Source organism: Ovis canadensis, chromosome 3 (genome assembly GCF_042477335.2).
Source record: "Ovis canadensis isolate MfBH-ARS-UI-01 breed Bighorn chromosome 3, ARS-UI_OviCan_v2, whole genome shotgun sequence".
In the NCBI taxonomy this organism is placed as follows: Eukaryota; Metazoa; Chordata; class Mammalia; order Artiodactyla; family Bovidae; genus Ovis; species Ovis canadensis.
This window is the reverse complement of record NC_091247.1, coordinates 4,057,645-4,070,999: the sequence shown is the minus strand read 5'-3', so window position 1 is coordinate 4,070,999 and position 13,355 is coordinate 4,057,645. Positions and strand designations below refer to the sequence as shown.

General features: G+C 55.1%; 1 protein-coding gene across 6 annotated transcripts in view; it reads right to left on the bottom strand.

The window, feature by feature from the left end:
* AK8 (adenylate kinase 8) overlaps nucleotides 1–13,353 on the bottom strand; it is a 133,894-nt gene extending 120,541 nt beyond the window's left edge. The window contains exons 1-5 of one of the 6 annotated variants that reach the window (XM_069582096.1): nucleotides 13,161–13,305; nucleotides 11,529–11,613; nucleotides 10,022–10,106; nucleotides 3,678–3,727; nucleotides 1,335–1,448 (exon numbers count right to left, since the gene is read on the bottom strand). In XM_069582096.1, coding sequence (XP_069438197.1) covers nucleotides 1,335–1,448; nucleotides 3,678–3,727; nucleotides 10,022–10,103 — 246 coding nt within the window. In that variant the 5' untranslated portion in view covers nucleotides 10,104–10,106; nucleotides 11,529–11,613; nucleotides 13,161–13,305. Of the gene's footprint in view, nucleotides 1–1,334; nucleotides 1,449–3,677; nucleotides 3,728–10,021; nucleotides 10,107–11,528; nucleotides 11,614–12,167 lie in introns of all 6 variants that reach the window. The other 5 variants (XM_069582093.1, XM_069582094.1, XM_069582095.1 and 2 more) reach the window with 5 other exon arrangements.
* Between the last annotated feature and the right edge of the window lie 2 nt (nucleotides 13,354–13,355).

The following is a 13,355-nucleotide window of genomic DNA, read 5'->3' as shown; positions in this document are numbered from 1 at the left end:
TCTCCATCTGGAGCCCAGGAGTCAGTGCATCCGCCTTCAGCTTCCCCTTCCTGCCCTGGGCAGCCCCGGCGGATCTCTGCTACTTACAACCACGGGCTGGCCATGAGAGTCATCCCACCGGCCATCACTCACAGGCTGCCCACGAGGCCTGGAAGCTTCCTTCCACGTTCTTGGAGGAACAGTGACCACACGTGGTCACTATCTGGTCAAGAGCCTGCCTGTGAGTGAAGGTGAAGACGGGAGGCAACCAGCCCTCAGCCACGGCCTCTGTGGAGACTGGCGGGAGACCCCGGCTGGTCACCCCAACAGGCGGGCAGAGCCCTGGGCAATGCTCAGCAAACACTGGGATCGCGACTGTTCTCAGCCTTCTCCCCACACAAACAAGAGAAAGCCCGGGTGTGGGTGAGGAACGCCTGAACGGGTGAGCACCCCTGCTGTACTGGGCTGAATGCCTGCATTCCCCAAAGTCCTATAGGACCTTCAAGGCGATGGTGCCGGGAGGTGGGGCCTTTGGAAAACAATTAGGTCCTGCAGATGCAGCCTCGTAAATAAGACCAAGAGGCCCCAGAGCTTCCCTGTCCTCTGGCCATGCGAGGCCACGGTGAGAAGACGGCTGTCTCCCGACAGTGAGTCTGCGGACGCTGTAACCTCGGACTCGCCAGCCTCTAGGAGTGTGGGGGAGACTGCTTCTGGGCCACCCAGTCTGTGACAGCGGCTGGCATGGACTAAGACATCCTCTTATGCTCCAAAGGGGAGTTTTTGAAAAGATATTTGGAAATTTCTGTATTTAAGAGAACCAACATGCTTAAGCCCTAAGTGTCCCTTTTAAAAACGTCTTTCAAAGACAGTGGTGGTGGGATGGTAGAAACAGACCCCCAGCCTCCGGGGATGCCACGGGGCGCCCTCCCAGAGGAGTCGAAGGAAGTGGCCCTGAGCTATAGCACAGGAGAGCCGGACCACTGCCCTTTACGCTCCCCGCCGGCGCAGGCCTACCAGGTCCCGGTGCAAGCCAGGAGGCACAGTGCCTGCGGATGGAGGCCCCGCCGGCCCCGCCCATACCCACGTGGTCCGGCTGACCCTGAGCAGAGCAGGGCGGGCCGCCACCCTCCACGCTCCACTGCCGTGAGCCGCTGAGGCTGGCGCACCACGAGCCTCTCCCCCGGCAGCCCCCGGGATCTGTGCCCTACGGAAGACCTCTCCCTTCCTTCGGTCCCATCCTGCCTGGGTCTCATGTCACCCCAACCCACCAGGAAATGGAAGGAGTGCAGCAGCTGATGGAGGCGCCTTGCGGGGAGCTCTCACCCCATCCTGTTTCCCAGAACCCCTCATCCTACCTTGAACTTCTGATAGTGCATCCTGGCGTCTGCCGCCAGAGGGGAATACTCCTTTGCTATCAAGCCCTCCACGCTGAGAAGATTGGTGCTCAGGTGTTTGGCAAGCCACATAGCCTGAAGAAAGGGGAAAAGAACGTTTTTGTGGAAGGAATGACTAAGGAGGACGCCTTTCCGATGCCTGGGTCCTTCCATGTTCTGCCAGGAAGGGCTGCCCACAGGGAAGCGTCATCATTTCTGGCTGGAAGGAGGCCACCAGGGGAGACAAAGCCACAGAATCCCTCCCAGCCAAAGGATTCTGCTTGCCTGCCATTTCTTCTTCAACCAGCCATTGACTCTAAGTGGACCTGGAAAACCTATGCTCGACTGCCCTAGGCCTGCGTTTTCAAGCTCTCTGGACCATGAGTTCTTAACTTGAAAGTTTAAACCAGGAAACAGGGGGACAGGCCCTAAATAGGGGTCACGACACGCACTCCAAGTTCATCCTCTCTTAAAGGTTGGGAGACTCATGTCCGGGCCAAGTCAATGTTCAGTTCACCAATGACCACTCTGTATACTCCTCCAGGGAAGAATACATTGTAAAGAATAACCATACAACCAAATGTTCTTAACGCCAAGATTATACTGATGACTATTTCAGCATCAGGATGGTTCAGAAGGCCCTGGGGGTCCCCCGGGGCAGGTATGAACCTTAATCTCGCTGCTTCTCCTGCTGGGAGGTGTCAGTGACGAGATCAGGAAGCAGCCTGCTGGGATTTTACTATTATCATCTTCCTGGAAAATTAGATTCTGTGTGTTCCACACAGTGGACAGGGGCGGGGCCTGTGAATCTGCCAAAAGAATTGGGGCTGAAACGCCAGCTAGTGCCAGTGGCTGCCAGGTCTCAGGCCTGGGAGTCCGTGGTCTCTGGCAGGGAAATGGAGACTGGGAGGGAAGATTCAGAGAGAGTGAACGCTGACAGCCTGGTCCTGAGGAACCAAGTAGAAACACTACAGAGAGATAGACAGATGGATGAATGGATGGACAGACAAGACAGATGACAGATTAACTGAAGAGCTGGCGAATCTCACTCCAAAAGCAGGGTAGCTGCATGTGGCTTTATGTAAGAACAGCCATCTTGATTCCTTTTCAGAATAAAACAAGGTGCCAGCCGGTCAGAGAAACAGCCTGTGGGCCCAGGAGGAGTGCTGACAGTGATGACATAGTCTTCCACAGTCTACCGATGTTTTGTTTTTTTCGTTGAAGTATACAGTTGACTTACAATGTTGTGTTCATTTCTGGTGTATAGCGAATTGACTCAGATATGCGTAAAAGTCTTTGCCGTTATTGTCGCTCAGTTGCTAAGTCGTGTCTGGCTCTCTGTGCCTCTCACAGACTGCAGCATGCCAGGCTTCCCTGTCCTGCACTCTCTCCGGAGTTTGCTCAAACTCACATCCATTAAGTCGGCGAACCTGGGTCTCCAGGATTGCAAGCAGATTCTTTACTGTCTGAGCTACCAGGGAAGCCCCTTTTCCATTTCAGGTTATTGCAAGACATTGAATATAGTTCCTTGTCCTGTAGAGCAGGACTTTGTTATTTATCATTAACTTATGGTTACCTGATGTTCATTAACCAGGCTTTTTTAAAGAACAAGAAAGAGTTCCATTTCAGATTATTATAATTTGAAGGTGTTTTTTGGCACTTAACAAAGGAGGTGAAAGATTAAAACCGTACAGGGAACGAAGTTTCAGCTTCAGGACAGAGGCTGTCTCCCACGAGGGCAAGACAAAAAGGGAGAAGCAAAGTGGGATGAGGCATCGGCTGTGTCTTGAAAGCTCGACTGTCTTTGAAATGGGGAGAAAACCATGCAAATGTGGCAAAATGACAAGTCCCTGTAAAATCCGGGAATTGGGTACATGAGTCTCTCTGGCGCCGTTTCTCTGCTTTTCTGATTGGTTGACACACTGCACGATTAAAATTTTACTGGTGAACCCAAAGGTTCTATACCAGAAGTCTGCTGTTTGACCCAGACCTTCTCCTTCTGGAAACGAATCCTAAGGGTGGAACGAAGGGTGTGCCAGGATGGTGGACACGTAGCCATGAGAATACCCTGGCAGGCATAACTCACGTGTTCAGTGAATGCTCATCACTGTGTGATTGGGGAAATCTGTTTCTGTCTTTTGTATTTTCTAGGTTTTCTACTACAAACACATGCTGCCTCTTGTAATGAGAAAATAAGTTAGGAAGCAGAAGAGAGAAGAGATGAAAAAAGTCTCAGTTGAAAAGTCACCGAGGTGCAGCCTCAGTCCAGCTTTGCAGGATAAATGAGATATTACCATATTACCACAGTTAATATGATACACTTACTATGGTTGTTTTCCCCGAGGCAGGTGGGCCTAATATTACAATCTTCGGCACTGTGAAATGAAGAGATTTGAATGTCACTGTTCAGTATGACAAAAAAAAAAAAAAAAACCCTCTCGTGTCTGCAGAGCTCTGGGTATATTTATTTCTCTCCTCCCCAGATTTCATTTTCTGGGAGTGATGCGGTCGTTTGTAACCCAGCGGTTCTGAGACGCTCCCACCATAGAACGTATCCTGTGTTTAGAGAGGTAAGTGATCACTGAGATGGTTTATTCTTCTGTCTCCAAGGGGACGTGGACACGGTAACTTGTTTGCCGAACTAATAAATATCCAGAACAACTGGGATTTCAAACACCATAAAGCATTTTAAACAGGGACTTTGTCTCAGGGACACGCTCTCAAATAAAGCTGTATTTTATGTAAATCGACTTTCAAAGGTGGGTTTTTTTTTTTTAAATATTTATGCCTTTTTATTTAGCAAGTTGTATTCCCCATCATGTTACAGAAGGAAATAATAGGGAAAAGCCTGGAGTGTATGAGCCAGATTTATAAAACCCCAGATAGGAAAGGCTTTGTTTTCAAATATGGATATTTCTATGCAAATGGATACCACGGGCTTCACTGTGGCACTCCTGGCTCTGGAAGGTTCCTGGCCCCTGCAGAAGCCCTGAAGACACTCGTGGACTAGGGAGCAGGTACTGGCCATTGGAAAAGAAGGAAAAAAACCCAGCATCTAAAGAAGAGGGCTGGAAAGTGTGCGCTTGGGTCAAAACAAGGGCAACAAGATGTGGTGTGTGGACTCCAAGCTGGTTCCCCCCTGGGTGCCACACTGATGATGTCACCCATCCCCCAACTGCGGGGAGCGAGAAGCATCAGCACCCGGGAAGAAGGAGGGCGGAAGCCGGCCTCTGGCTCCGCCTGTTGGCCTGGCCCCGTCCCACCCCCAGGGACAGGTGAACAGGTGTGCACAACAACCCATGGGGCCCGTTCCTGCCAGGCCTCTGAGAAGGAGCCACATCCATGCAGAGACCTCCTAGTTTGAGAGTGGACACGGAGAAGGAACTGGAGGGTCCGTGTGGCCCGTGAACTCATGATCAGCACACCAGTACCCAGCCGGGCTGCTTGGGTTTGAAGAGACTTTTGCCCCAACTCCACAGCCCTTTCTCATTTTCAGGGGAAATGTTGAGGGCAAGTTCAAGGTAATTCACCGATTCACTCCACAAACACTCATTGAGCACCCCCTCCAAACTTGCATGGGGCTGAGTCTGCTGGGAAGAGCATGGAAGCCACACCAGGTGGGCGAGGTGATTGCTTCGGCGCAGACCTGGGAGGGAGCAGGGCCTCTGCCCAGTCTCTGCAAGGGAGCAGTCTCTCAGAGGACCACGAATGAGGCCGCACACACCGCTGCTGCTGGATTCCTGCGTGTCCCCAGCTGATGGCTTTAGAACAAACACTGTCGCGTCCCTCATTTCTAAACCTGGTCCATTGGCCCCACGGTGTGAAATGTAGGTAACCTGCTCTTTGCGAGCCTGGATTCTGGGCGGGCGATGCGATCAGGGATGAAGGACAGGAGGGTGCCTGCTGGAGGACGCACAGCCGTGCTCCAGCCCAGCAAACCCCTGAACACCCCCTCCCCTCAAAGCCACACTCACCTGGTGGGCCTCCCGCCCTCCACAGCTGCCAGGGTTCTTCTGGCCTTAAGTACCCGTGGACCCCTGTTGAGGGGCCTGACCTCTGCAGGAGCTGGGATGTGCCCTGGGCACCCTAAGAGCTACCTTTGCTGGGGATCCAGGTCACTCAGAAGCCCTGGGCAAGCCTCTCCCTTCATCTTGGACTTCTCGTTCTGATGACGCTCTTCCCATCTTCCTACCTGTCACCTGTCACCTCCCCGACAGGGGTGTCCTCCTCACCTCCCTCCGTTCAACCCCCAGCCCCACTGGGTTCCTCCCCCGGGATTCTCCTGACTGAAGGGTGCTGCTGCCGTGCTAAGTCCCATCCACCTGCTGAGCAGTGGAGAGGGTGTCTCAGCTGCAGGGACCACGTCTCACCTTCCACCCCAGCAGCTAGAACCGCGAGTAACCAAGCACACCGCAGGGCCTCCGATGGCCTGTCCTTGGCCGTCCCCCTCTGGCTGCTGAGTGTCTGGTCGCCTTTGTCACCACCATTCCTACCTTTTTGCAAAGGCACCTTCTGCCAGTCGCCACTCTTGGGTGCAAGCTGCGGGACGTGGACGGGGCTGAGTCGCATAGAGGCAGGTTTATTCACAGCCCAGCATGGCTCAGAGAATCCTGCCCAGGCAGGAGCCAGGCCCAGGGCCACCCACAGGAGCCAGGCCCCAAGGGCAGTCACCGAGGGGTGTGAGGGGGACAACCCTGCTGCCCTGGACACCTGGCCCAGTAGCCTGAGCCCAGAATGCCATTCACACACAGGGCCCACAGGGGCTGCCCTGCCACCACCTGGCCACAGCCACTGTGGGCTCTACAGGCTGCCAGGGAGAGCACCTCCCAGCCATGGGGCGGTGAAGCTCAGGACGCAGGCCCAGGGCAGGCAAGGGATGTTCAGCTGCGGGGCTGGGAGCCAGGACGGAGCTGTATGGCCCAGCCTCTCTCTGGCCTTGGAACCCGGCCAAGGCCTTCCTGGGTGCCCCAACCAGAGGAGAGAAGCAGTGGAAGGTGGGTGAGTCTGGAAATGAGGTGGCTTTGGGAACACCTGATCAGGGCAGATTGGAACTGGGGTACCAGGGGAGGTTGAGGGGAGGCACAGCGTTAGGGCAGCAAGGATGGGGGGTCAAGGGTGGTGGGCCTGGCGTGTTCCAGCAAAGAGCTTGCTCAGACCACGGGGAGGACGCCCACTTGCCAAAGCCAGAGGAAGGCAGCGGTGGGCTGTGGGTCTGGTCTTTGTGCCCGCCACCCTGCTGCCCCTCCAGGGCTCTAACCCCCAGCCTCCGCCATAGCACCCGAGAACCGGGGCAGGACCCAACAAGGCTCAGGGTCTGAGGGACCGAGAAAGGGGGACTGCACCTTGACAACAGCGTTTCAGGAACAAGCGGACTCCCAAGTCATACGCTTGTTTTGACAAAGTTACGAGGCTCCACAGCTGCTGGGGAAAGCCCCCCTCAACCCCAGCCCGCCTTCCGGGCTCCTGTAAGTGGCACCCAAATTGTACACATCTCTGAAAATACTTTAAAAGGGGAACATTCACACTGCCTTTCTCTCCACCTAATTTCTCGCACACATTTATGTGATTAATTTCAGTTTCTTAAAATCTAACACCTTGAAACTCCAGCCCTGCTCATGAGTAATTATTTATAAACAGTGTCATAAAAGGCTGCTTGACTGCCAAGAGTAATCAACTTCTTCAACCCACTTCAAAGGAAATCAAAAAACCTTTCCATCCACAGAGCCTTTTGAGGTTTAACTAGGAGCATGATTTAAAATTCACAAGAAAACCCTTAGGTATTGGAGCTCTAATACACAGCTTTCTTGGACAAACGTTTGATAAAAAACGAAACACACCATTATATACACCATTGCCTGCTTTAATATTGCCCAGGGCTACTGTAAATGCTCACTTTGTACTAAATCTGCTTTTCTCGCAGCGAAGGGGCTGCCAGCCCTGTGTCAACGGCTCCCCCAGCCCCTCACGTGCACACTCAGCGCCAGGAGCCCAGAGGCTTCTGTCCCTCTACACTGGCCACTGGCCATGTCGCCACGCATCACAGGCAACCCCCACCCACCCAACACGCAGGCCAAGGAGGCAGGGGGCTGAGTGCCTGGCTGCAGGTGACATGGACCACTGTAAGGCTGGGAGAAGGCAAGACCGACTGACTCACTAACTCAGGGCCACAGGGATGCTCACTGGACACCAGGGGGCCTCTCCAGGCCCCCGTCCTCTTTTAGAACCATGAGGGTGGGTGCAACTCTTTCCGGCTTTCCTTCTCCTAGAGAAATCCCAGAAGCGTGGTCCTCTCCCATCTTCCTCGTCCTCCCCTCCTTCTCCCGCATCTTTGCTTCACCTGGAGGTGGAGGCCTGGGCGTGGGAGGGACACCAGAGATGCCCTCTCTTCACTTAAGCAGTGGGACTTGAGCCAAAGGGAAAAGATGTGCCCGCGTCCCTCTGAGCTGCCGGCCCAAGGCGGGGGAGTGGGGTTGGAGGGCTGTGGGAACAAGTTGACTCCTCCAACCTGCGGTTCCTGGGATCCAATGACTCGACTCCCTGAGACAGTGTCTGGGCCCAAAGCCTAAGGCTCCAGGCATGGGGGAGGACAGTCAGAAGCCCCCACCCCAGCTCTAGCTGAATGAAGAGGGTCTGAATTCTCCACCCCACTGGAGAGGGACAGAGCGGTGTCACATGGAGAAAGGAGGAAGGGCTCTGCCGAGGGCAGCCTGCGGATAAATGGAAGGGATGCTGAGGAGGTGGGGAGGGGTGGCCCAGGGCACGGGACGGCCGGCGCCCGAGATGAGCGCCCCCCTGACGACAACTGCATCGTGGCTAAAACAGGAAGGTGATGTCTGGATTTCATTCTGGTGAAGCAGTCAGTTCGACGCTGAAAGTCGTAACTGCACAGAGAGGAGCAAGACGAAAGCGTAAAGACGAGTGGTACCTTGGATGTCAGGCTCTTGAAGTTCTGGCGGGGAGACTGGTGAAGCTGTGAGCTTGGCGGCAGGGGCACACACAGCGCGGTACACACGTCCCTGAACAGAACTCTTCAAGCCGGAAGTAGGAAGTACCGCCGCAACCAGACCATTACATACACCCTCCAACGCAGAGTGCAAAGCATTCTTTTCTCAAGTACGGTTTTAGTCCGGAAAACTCTCACCGGGCTTCGCGAAAGCGGATACTTGCCCAGCATCACCTGAAGTCCAGTGGGAACCTCCAGGCCTCGGCGTCCCTTCCACTGACACCACTAGGGACCAGGCTGGGGCTTGGCCACCTCCATCTCAGCGACCAGACATGCCCGTTTTACAGAGGAAACTGAGGCTTTATTTGGCCTTTTACTTTCTTTTGACTGTGCTTTGCTTTATTGATTGGGTGGGGGGCGGCATGAGAGGGGAACACGGGCAGAAGTGCCCCCTGCATCCCTTGGTATCAGAGCTTAGCAACTCCAGCTCCAAACGACATGGGGGCGTGGTGGGGGGTAAGGCTGCAGGAACACCTTCCTCCAGACAACAGAGACCACTTGGCGAGGCGGGGGCAGCGAGTGGGGGTCTGCAGCAGGACCACCAGGAAGCAAGGGGGCTTCTCACCCCCACAGAGCAGCGGAGCTGCCCTCCCTCCCACACCAACCAGACGACCAGATAACCGAGGCCCCTTAGAAGAGTCCCCGCAGGGCAGAGCGGATCAACCCCCAGCCCCGCCACCCCGGCTCGGTCTCCACCTGGGGCACCTCGGCAGCTCACACCCAGTGTAGACGTGCGATTCTGCCTCCCTGGAGGCTCGGGAAAGGAGTGTGGGGTGCTCCAGGCCACATCACGCTGCCAGGCTCGGGCCTCTGAAACAGCGCCTCATTCCCACAGGCTGGGCCTGCCCAGGACCTGAGGGCGGGCCCCCAGAAGAGGCCAGGCGTGCCTGGGAACCCATGGGTTCCGAGTCTCCTCTCTCTCACCATTTTTTTAAAAAACGACTTCACTTCCTTTCTCACGTGAGGCCTCTGCCCCCGCCACGGGCATCTCAGGCCTCTGTCCCTCTCAGCTGCACCACTCGTTTCACTGCTGCACCGGGAGCACCTTCAAAGCAGCTAATGCTCCAGTGAAAGAAACATCAAAGCTCCGGGACACTGGCCTCCCTGACAGCTCACGAGGGACAGCCACACTCCTCCGCTCATGCGCCTCCACTCGGCAAATTGACCGCAGGACAGAGCGCCTCCTCTCCCTCCTCCCTGTCCCGAGTGCCTGCCTTGGGTCTGGCTGGCCTGCATTCACTCGGGCAAGGTTTGGGGGAGCTCTGGAACTCATTAACAGGAGCCCGTAACAAGACCATCAGGAAGAGCCGAGCGCGGCCTGTCTGGGTAGACCAGAAGCCACACTTACACCTGACAAGTGGAGTGATCACAGAGCTTAAACTCATCAGGCGACATCAGCTGGGGCGTGCCAAAGCATTAATAATTGATTCCGTGGGCCATTCGGAGGTTTCCATTTTAATCACTTGGCAAGAGCATTTGTATAAGTTGTGCTCCAGAAGAAATGACGGCATTTTTTTCAATTAACCACCTCCCAAGTGGTCAAAACCTGTCCCCATCCCTGCTCTGACCTCCCTTGTAGGCACAGGAAGGGCAGAGTGGTTCCCAGGAGGCAGAGGGAAGGGACAGCTGGGAACGGGGGAAGGGGGAGGCCCACTCTGGTGCTCACCATAATCGTTGTCTCGTTGCAAGTGATCAATCATGAACGGGATGGGGTCCTCGGGCTGGTGGATCAGGAGCTGCTCCAGCATGTTCTGTGGGCACAGGGCAGACACTCAGGGGGTTGACGCCTGCATGGGCACCCAAGGCCCCTGGCTCCGGTGGCCAAGCAACCTGGCATCGCTATGGATACCAGTTATGGGGCATGATCTCTTCCCTGCCTCCCACCCTAGTGGGTGGCTGCCTCGGTCCCTGGGAGCAGAGGTGTGAGGGACGGGCCACATGGGTTTTGCTGGGGGTGGGGGCACCTGGAAGGAGGCGGAGCTGGAGGGAAGCGCCCTTGACTCAGAGCAAGTAGTCCTGGGGCCCTTGCCCCTCAGCTCCTTTGTGGCCCCCCCCAGACCAGCCTTCTCTCCACCCTTCTCCTGCAGGGCACCCATCCACCCCTCAGAGCCCTTGCAGATGCTGCTCCCTCAGCATCACACACTTTTCCCCATGACGCTCACTAGGTCAATCCTGCGGCACGCTCCTCTGGCCAGCACGCATCCCCTTTATTGCCTCACCCACATCTCAGTGCCCAGCACAACCACAGAAGGGGCCCCACACAGAGCGTGTGCTGGGTGACGTGGCCACTGCCGCTACCTGCATCTGTCCAGTGTGGGACAGGGTATGTACTAGCCAGGTATCTAAAGAGACCGTCTGGCCATTTAACTCTAAAGTAAAACAGCTTCCATGGTTCTAGAACAAAAGGCACAGAAATGAATCAGGTAGCTGAGAGCAGTGCCAGCGCACAAACGAGCAGCCTTCTGCCTTAGGGACGGGCAGGCAGGGGCTGCAGCCCTTTCCGGGCAGACGGAGAACGGCGTAGCAGAGAGAGCACTGAACGGCGAGAAGGCCCAGCCCCGAGCCGCATCTCTCCAGTCCCTTCCCCTCTCCGGGCCTCAGCTTCCACACCTATTAAGACACAGCTGGACACGATCCATGGTGCTGTGGTGCTGGTGAGACTGCGTGAGATGATTCTAGATAGCTCACGGATGAATATTCTAAAATCCACTTTTACACAGCTGCATGTCTAATGTGTATTAGGAAAACCAGTACATCAAATCTTAGGATGAGGTAAAATAAGTTAATTTTTTTTGAGTGGGCTGGTTTAAAGAAATGATGACGTTAAGATGGAAATGTTGTTGGTTACGTGATCTATACCTGTGGTAAAATTTCAGTGTGTGGCGTGTGCGTGTGCTCATGCTCACTGACTCAGCCACAGCCGAGTCTTTGCAACTCCATGGACTGTAGCCCGCCAGGCTCCTCTGTCCATGGAATTTTTCCAGGCAAGGATACTGGAGAGGGTTGCTATTTCCTTCTCCAGAGGATCTTCCCCACCCATGGGTTGAACCTGCATCTCCTGTGGCTCCTGCACTGGCAGGTGGATTCTCTACCACTAAGCCACCTGAGTGAGTGAGTGAGTGAAGTTGCTCAGTCGTGTCTGACTCTTTGAGACCCCATGGACTGTGACCTACCAGGCTGCTGCGTCCATGGGATTTTCCAGGCAAGAATACTGGAGTGGGTTGCCATTTCCACCTGAGAAGCCCCAAATTTCGTAGACTCATACAAAAAAAAAAAAAAGAGTGCTCGTAAAAATGGATGAAATTCAAATAAGGTCTGTAGTCTAGTTAATAGTATTGTGCCCATGTCAGTTTCCTGGTTTTGACAATGAACTACCCTTACGTTAGATGTTATTACCTGGGGAAGCTGGCGGAAGGATACACTAGAATTCTGCGCTACTTGCGTAACTTCCGGTGGGTCCAAAATCATTTTAAAATAAAAATGCTAAAAAATGAAAATGATGAAAAACCATGTAGGTAGCACAGAAATGACTAAGGACTGGAAATAATGGACTAAAAGCTTCCTCAGGCTACCCCTTCCAACAACTGCTATGAGAGACACCAGATTCCCTAAGAGCAGACTAGGGTGCCCCCAGGACTTGTCCGTGTCCTGCCCGCCACACCACTGAGGGCTTAGGACTCAGCTAGCCATCTCCTCTACTCAGATCGGCCACTCGGTTTTAGAAATCTCTCGTGCGCCCTCTATCAGTGAACACTTTCCAAAGGAAAGTATCTTTCCTGTCCGCAGGAAAGATAGAGACGCGGCTTTCTTACTCTGAGCTCTGCTCTGAGCTGTCAGACGCTCAAATAGCCACAGGCATCACTGAGGAGGTGCCTCTGGGGATGGGGAGAGGTCTACCCGGAGGAGCAGACAAATACTCCAGCTTCCCTCTGGCCCTCAGAACCTCTGAGTGGCTGAGAGATCCTCCAGTCCAGTTCCTGAAAGCTTTCACTTCCCCAGGATGCCTGGCTGGGGAAGATCCCCTGGAGAAGGAAATGGCAATCCACTTCAGTATTCTTGCCTGGAAAATCCCATGGAGAGAGGACCCTGGCGGGCTACAGTCCATGGGGTCGCAAGAATCGGATACAACTTAGCGACTAAACCACCACCCTAAGATGCAGAAGAGAAACCTGGAGAACAGGCTAGGGCGTGGCTTTGCCTCAGTTCACACAGGCAGTGGGTCAGTCAGGTCGGGAACTCAGGGTGAGGGCTTAGAAGCTTCCCTGAACTCTTGGCTCTGAGGAGAAAGGGCCGGGTGGGAAAAGCTGCTGTCCACACCACACGGCCGCTGTCCCAGGAGGCGGTCTTTCTCAGAGGATGGAGAGGCCACCTTCAACTCAGACACTCCCCAGCTCAGACACAACACCGCAGCCAGCCTGGGAATGGTCAGCACCCGATGAGTCCCTTGGAAACCACCTCTTGCAACCTGGCGTTTCACAAACAGGGGAAGTGAGAAAAAGGAAGGAACCTCTTCCAGGTCATCGACCTGACTGGGTCGGAGCAAGGGTCCAGTCACGGCCGGGATGGCCTGCCCCCTTTTCCTCCCTCCAGGGCCAGCCGAATAGGGTCAAGGAGCATCTTTCGGTCGAGAGCTTCCTTGGGGGTACGATGACACAGTCGTGTCGGACACCCCAAGTCGGGCGGCCTCGTGGCTAACAGACGTGACCCCTCCCAGATATAGGGTCGCCAGCGCGCAGCCGGATCGCCGCCAAGATGGTCCCCGGCCACCGCCTGGTGTCGCGATGGGTCAGGGCTGCCTGGATCACCTGCATCAACTCGAAGACGTGGTTCGCCTCCCCATACTGGGGCATTTGCGGGGGAATGCGGTGAGGGGCGGTGGTCGCGTCCATGCTGCTTCGCAGCGAGGCCGCTCCCTGGGGACCGCTGTCGCTAGGGCCCCGCGTCATCAGCAGGCGCCACTCCCTGGGGACAGCCGTCGCTAGGGCCTCTGCGTCATCAGC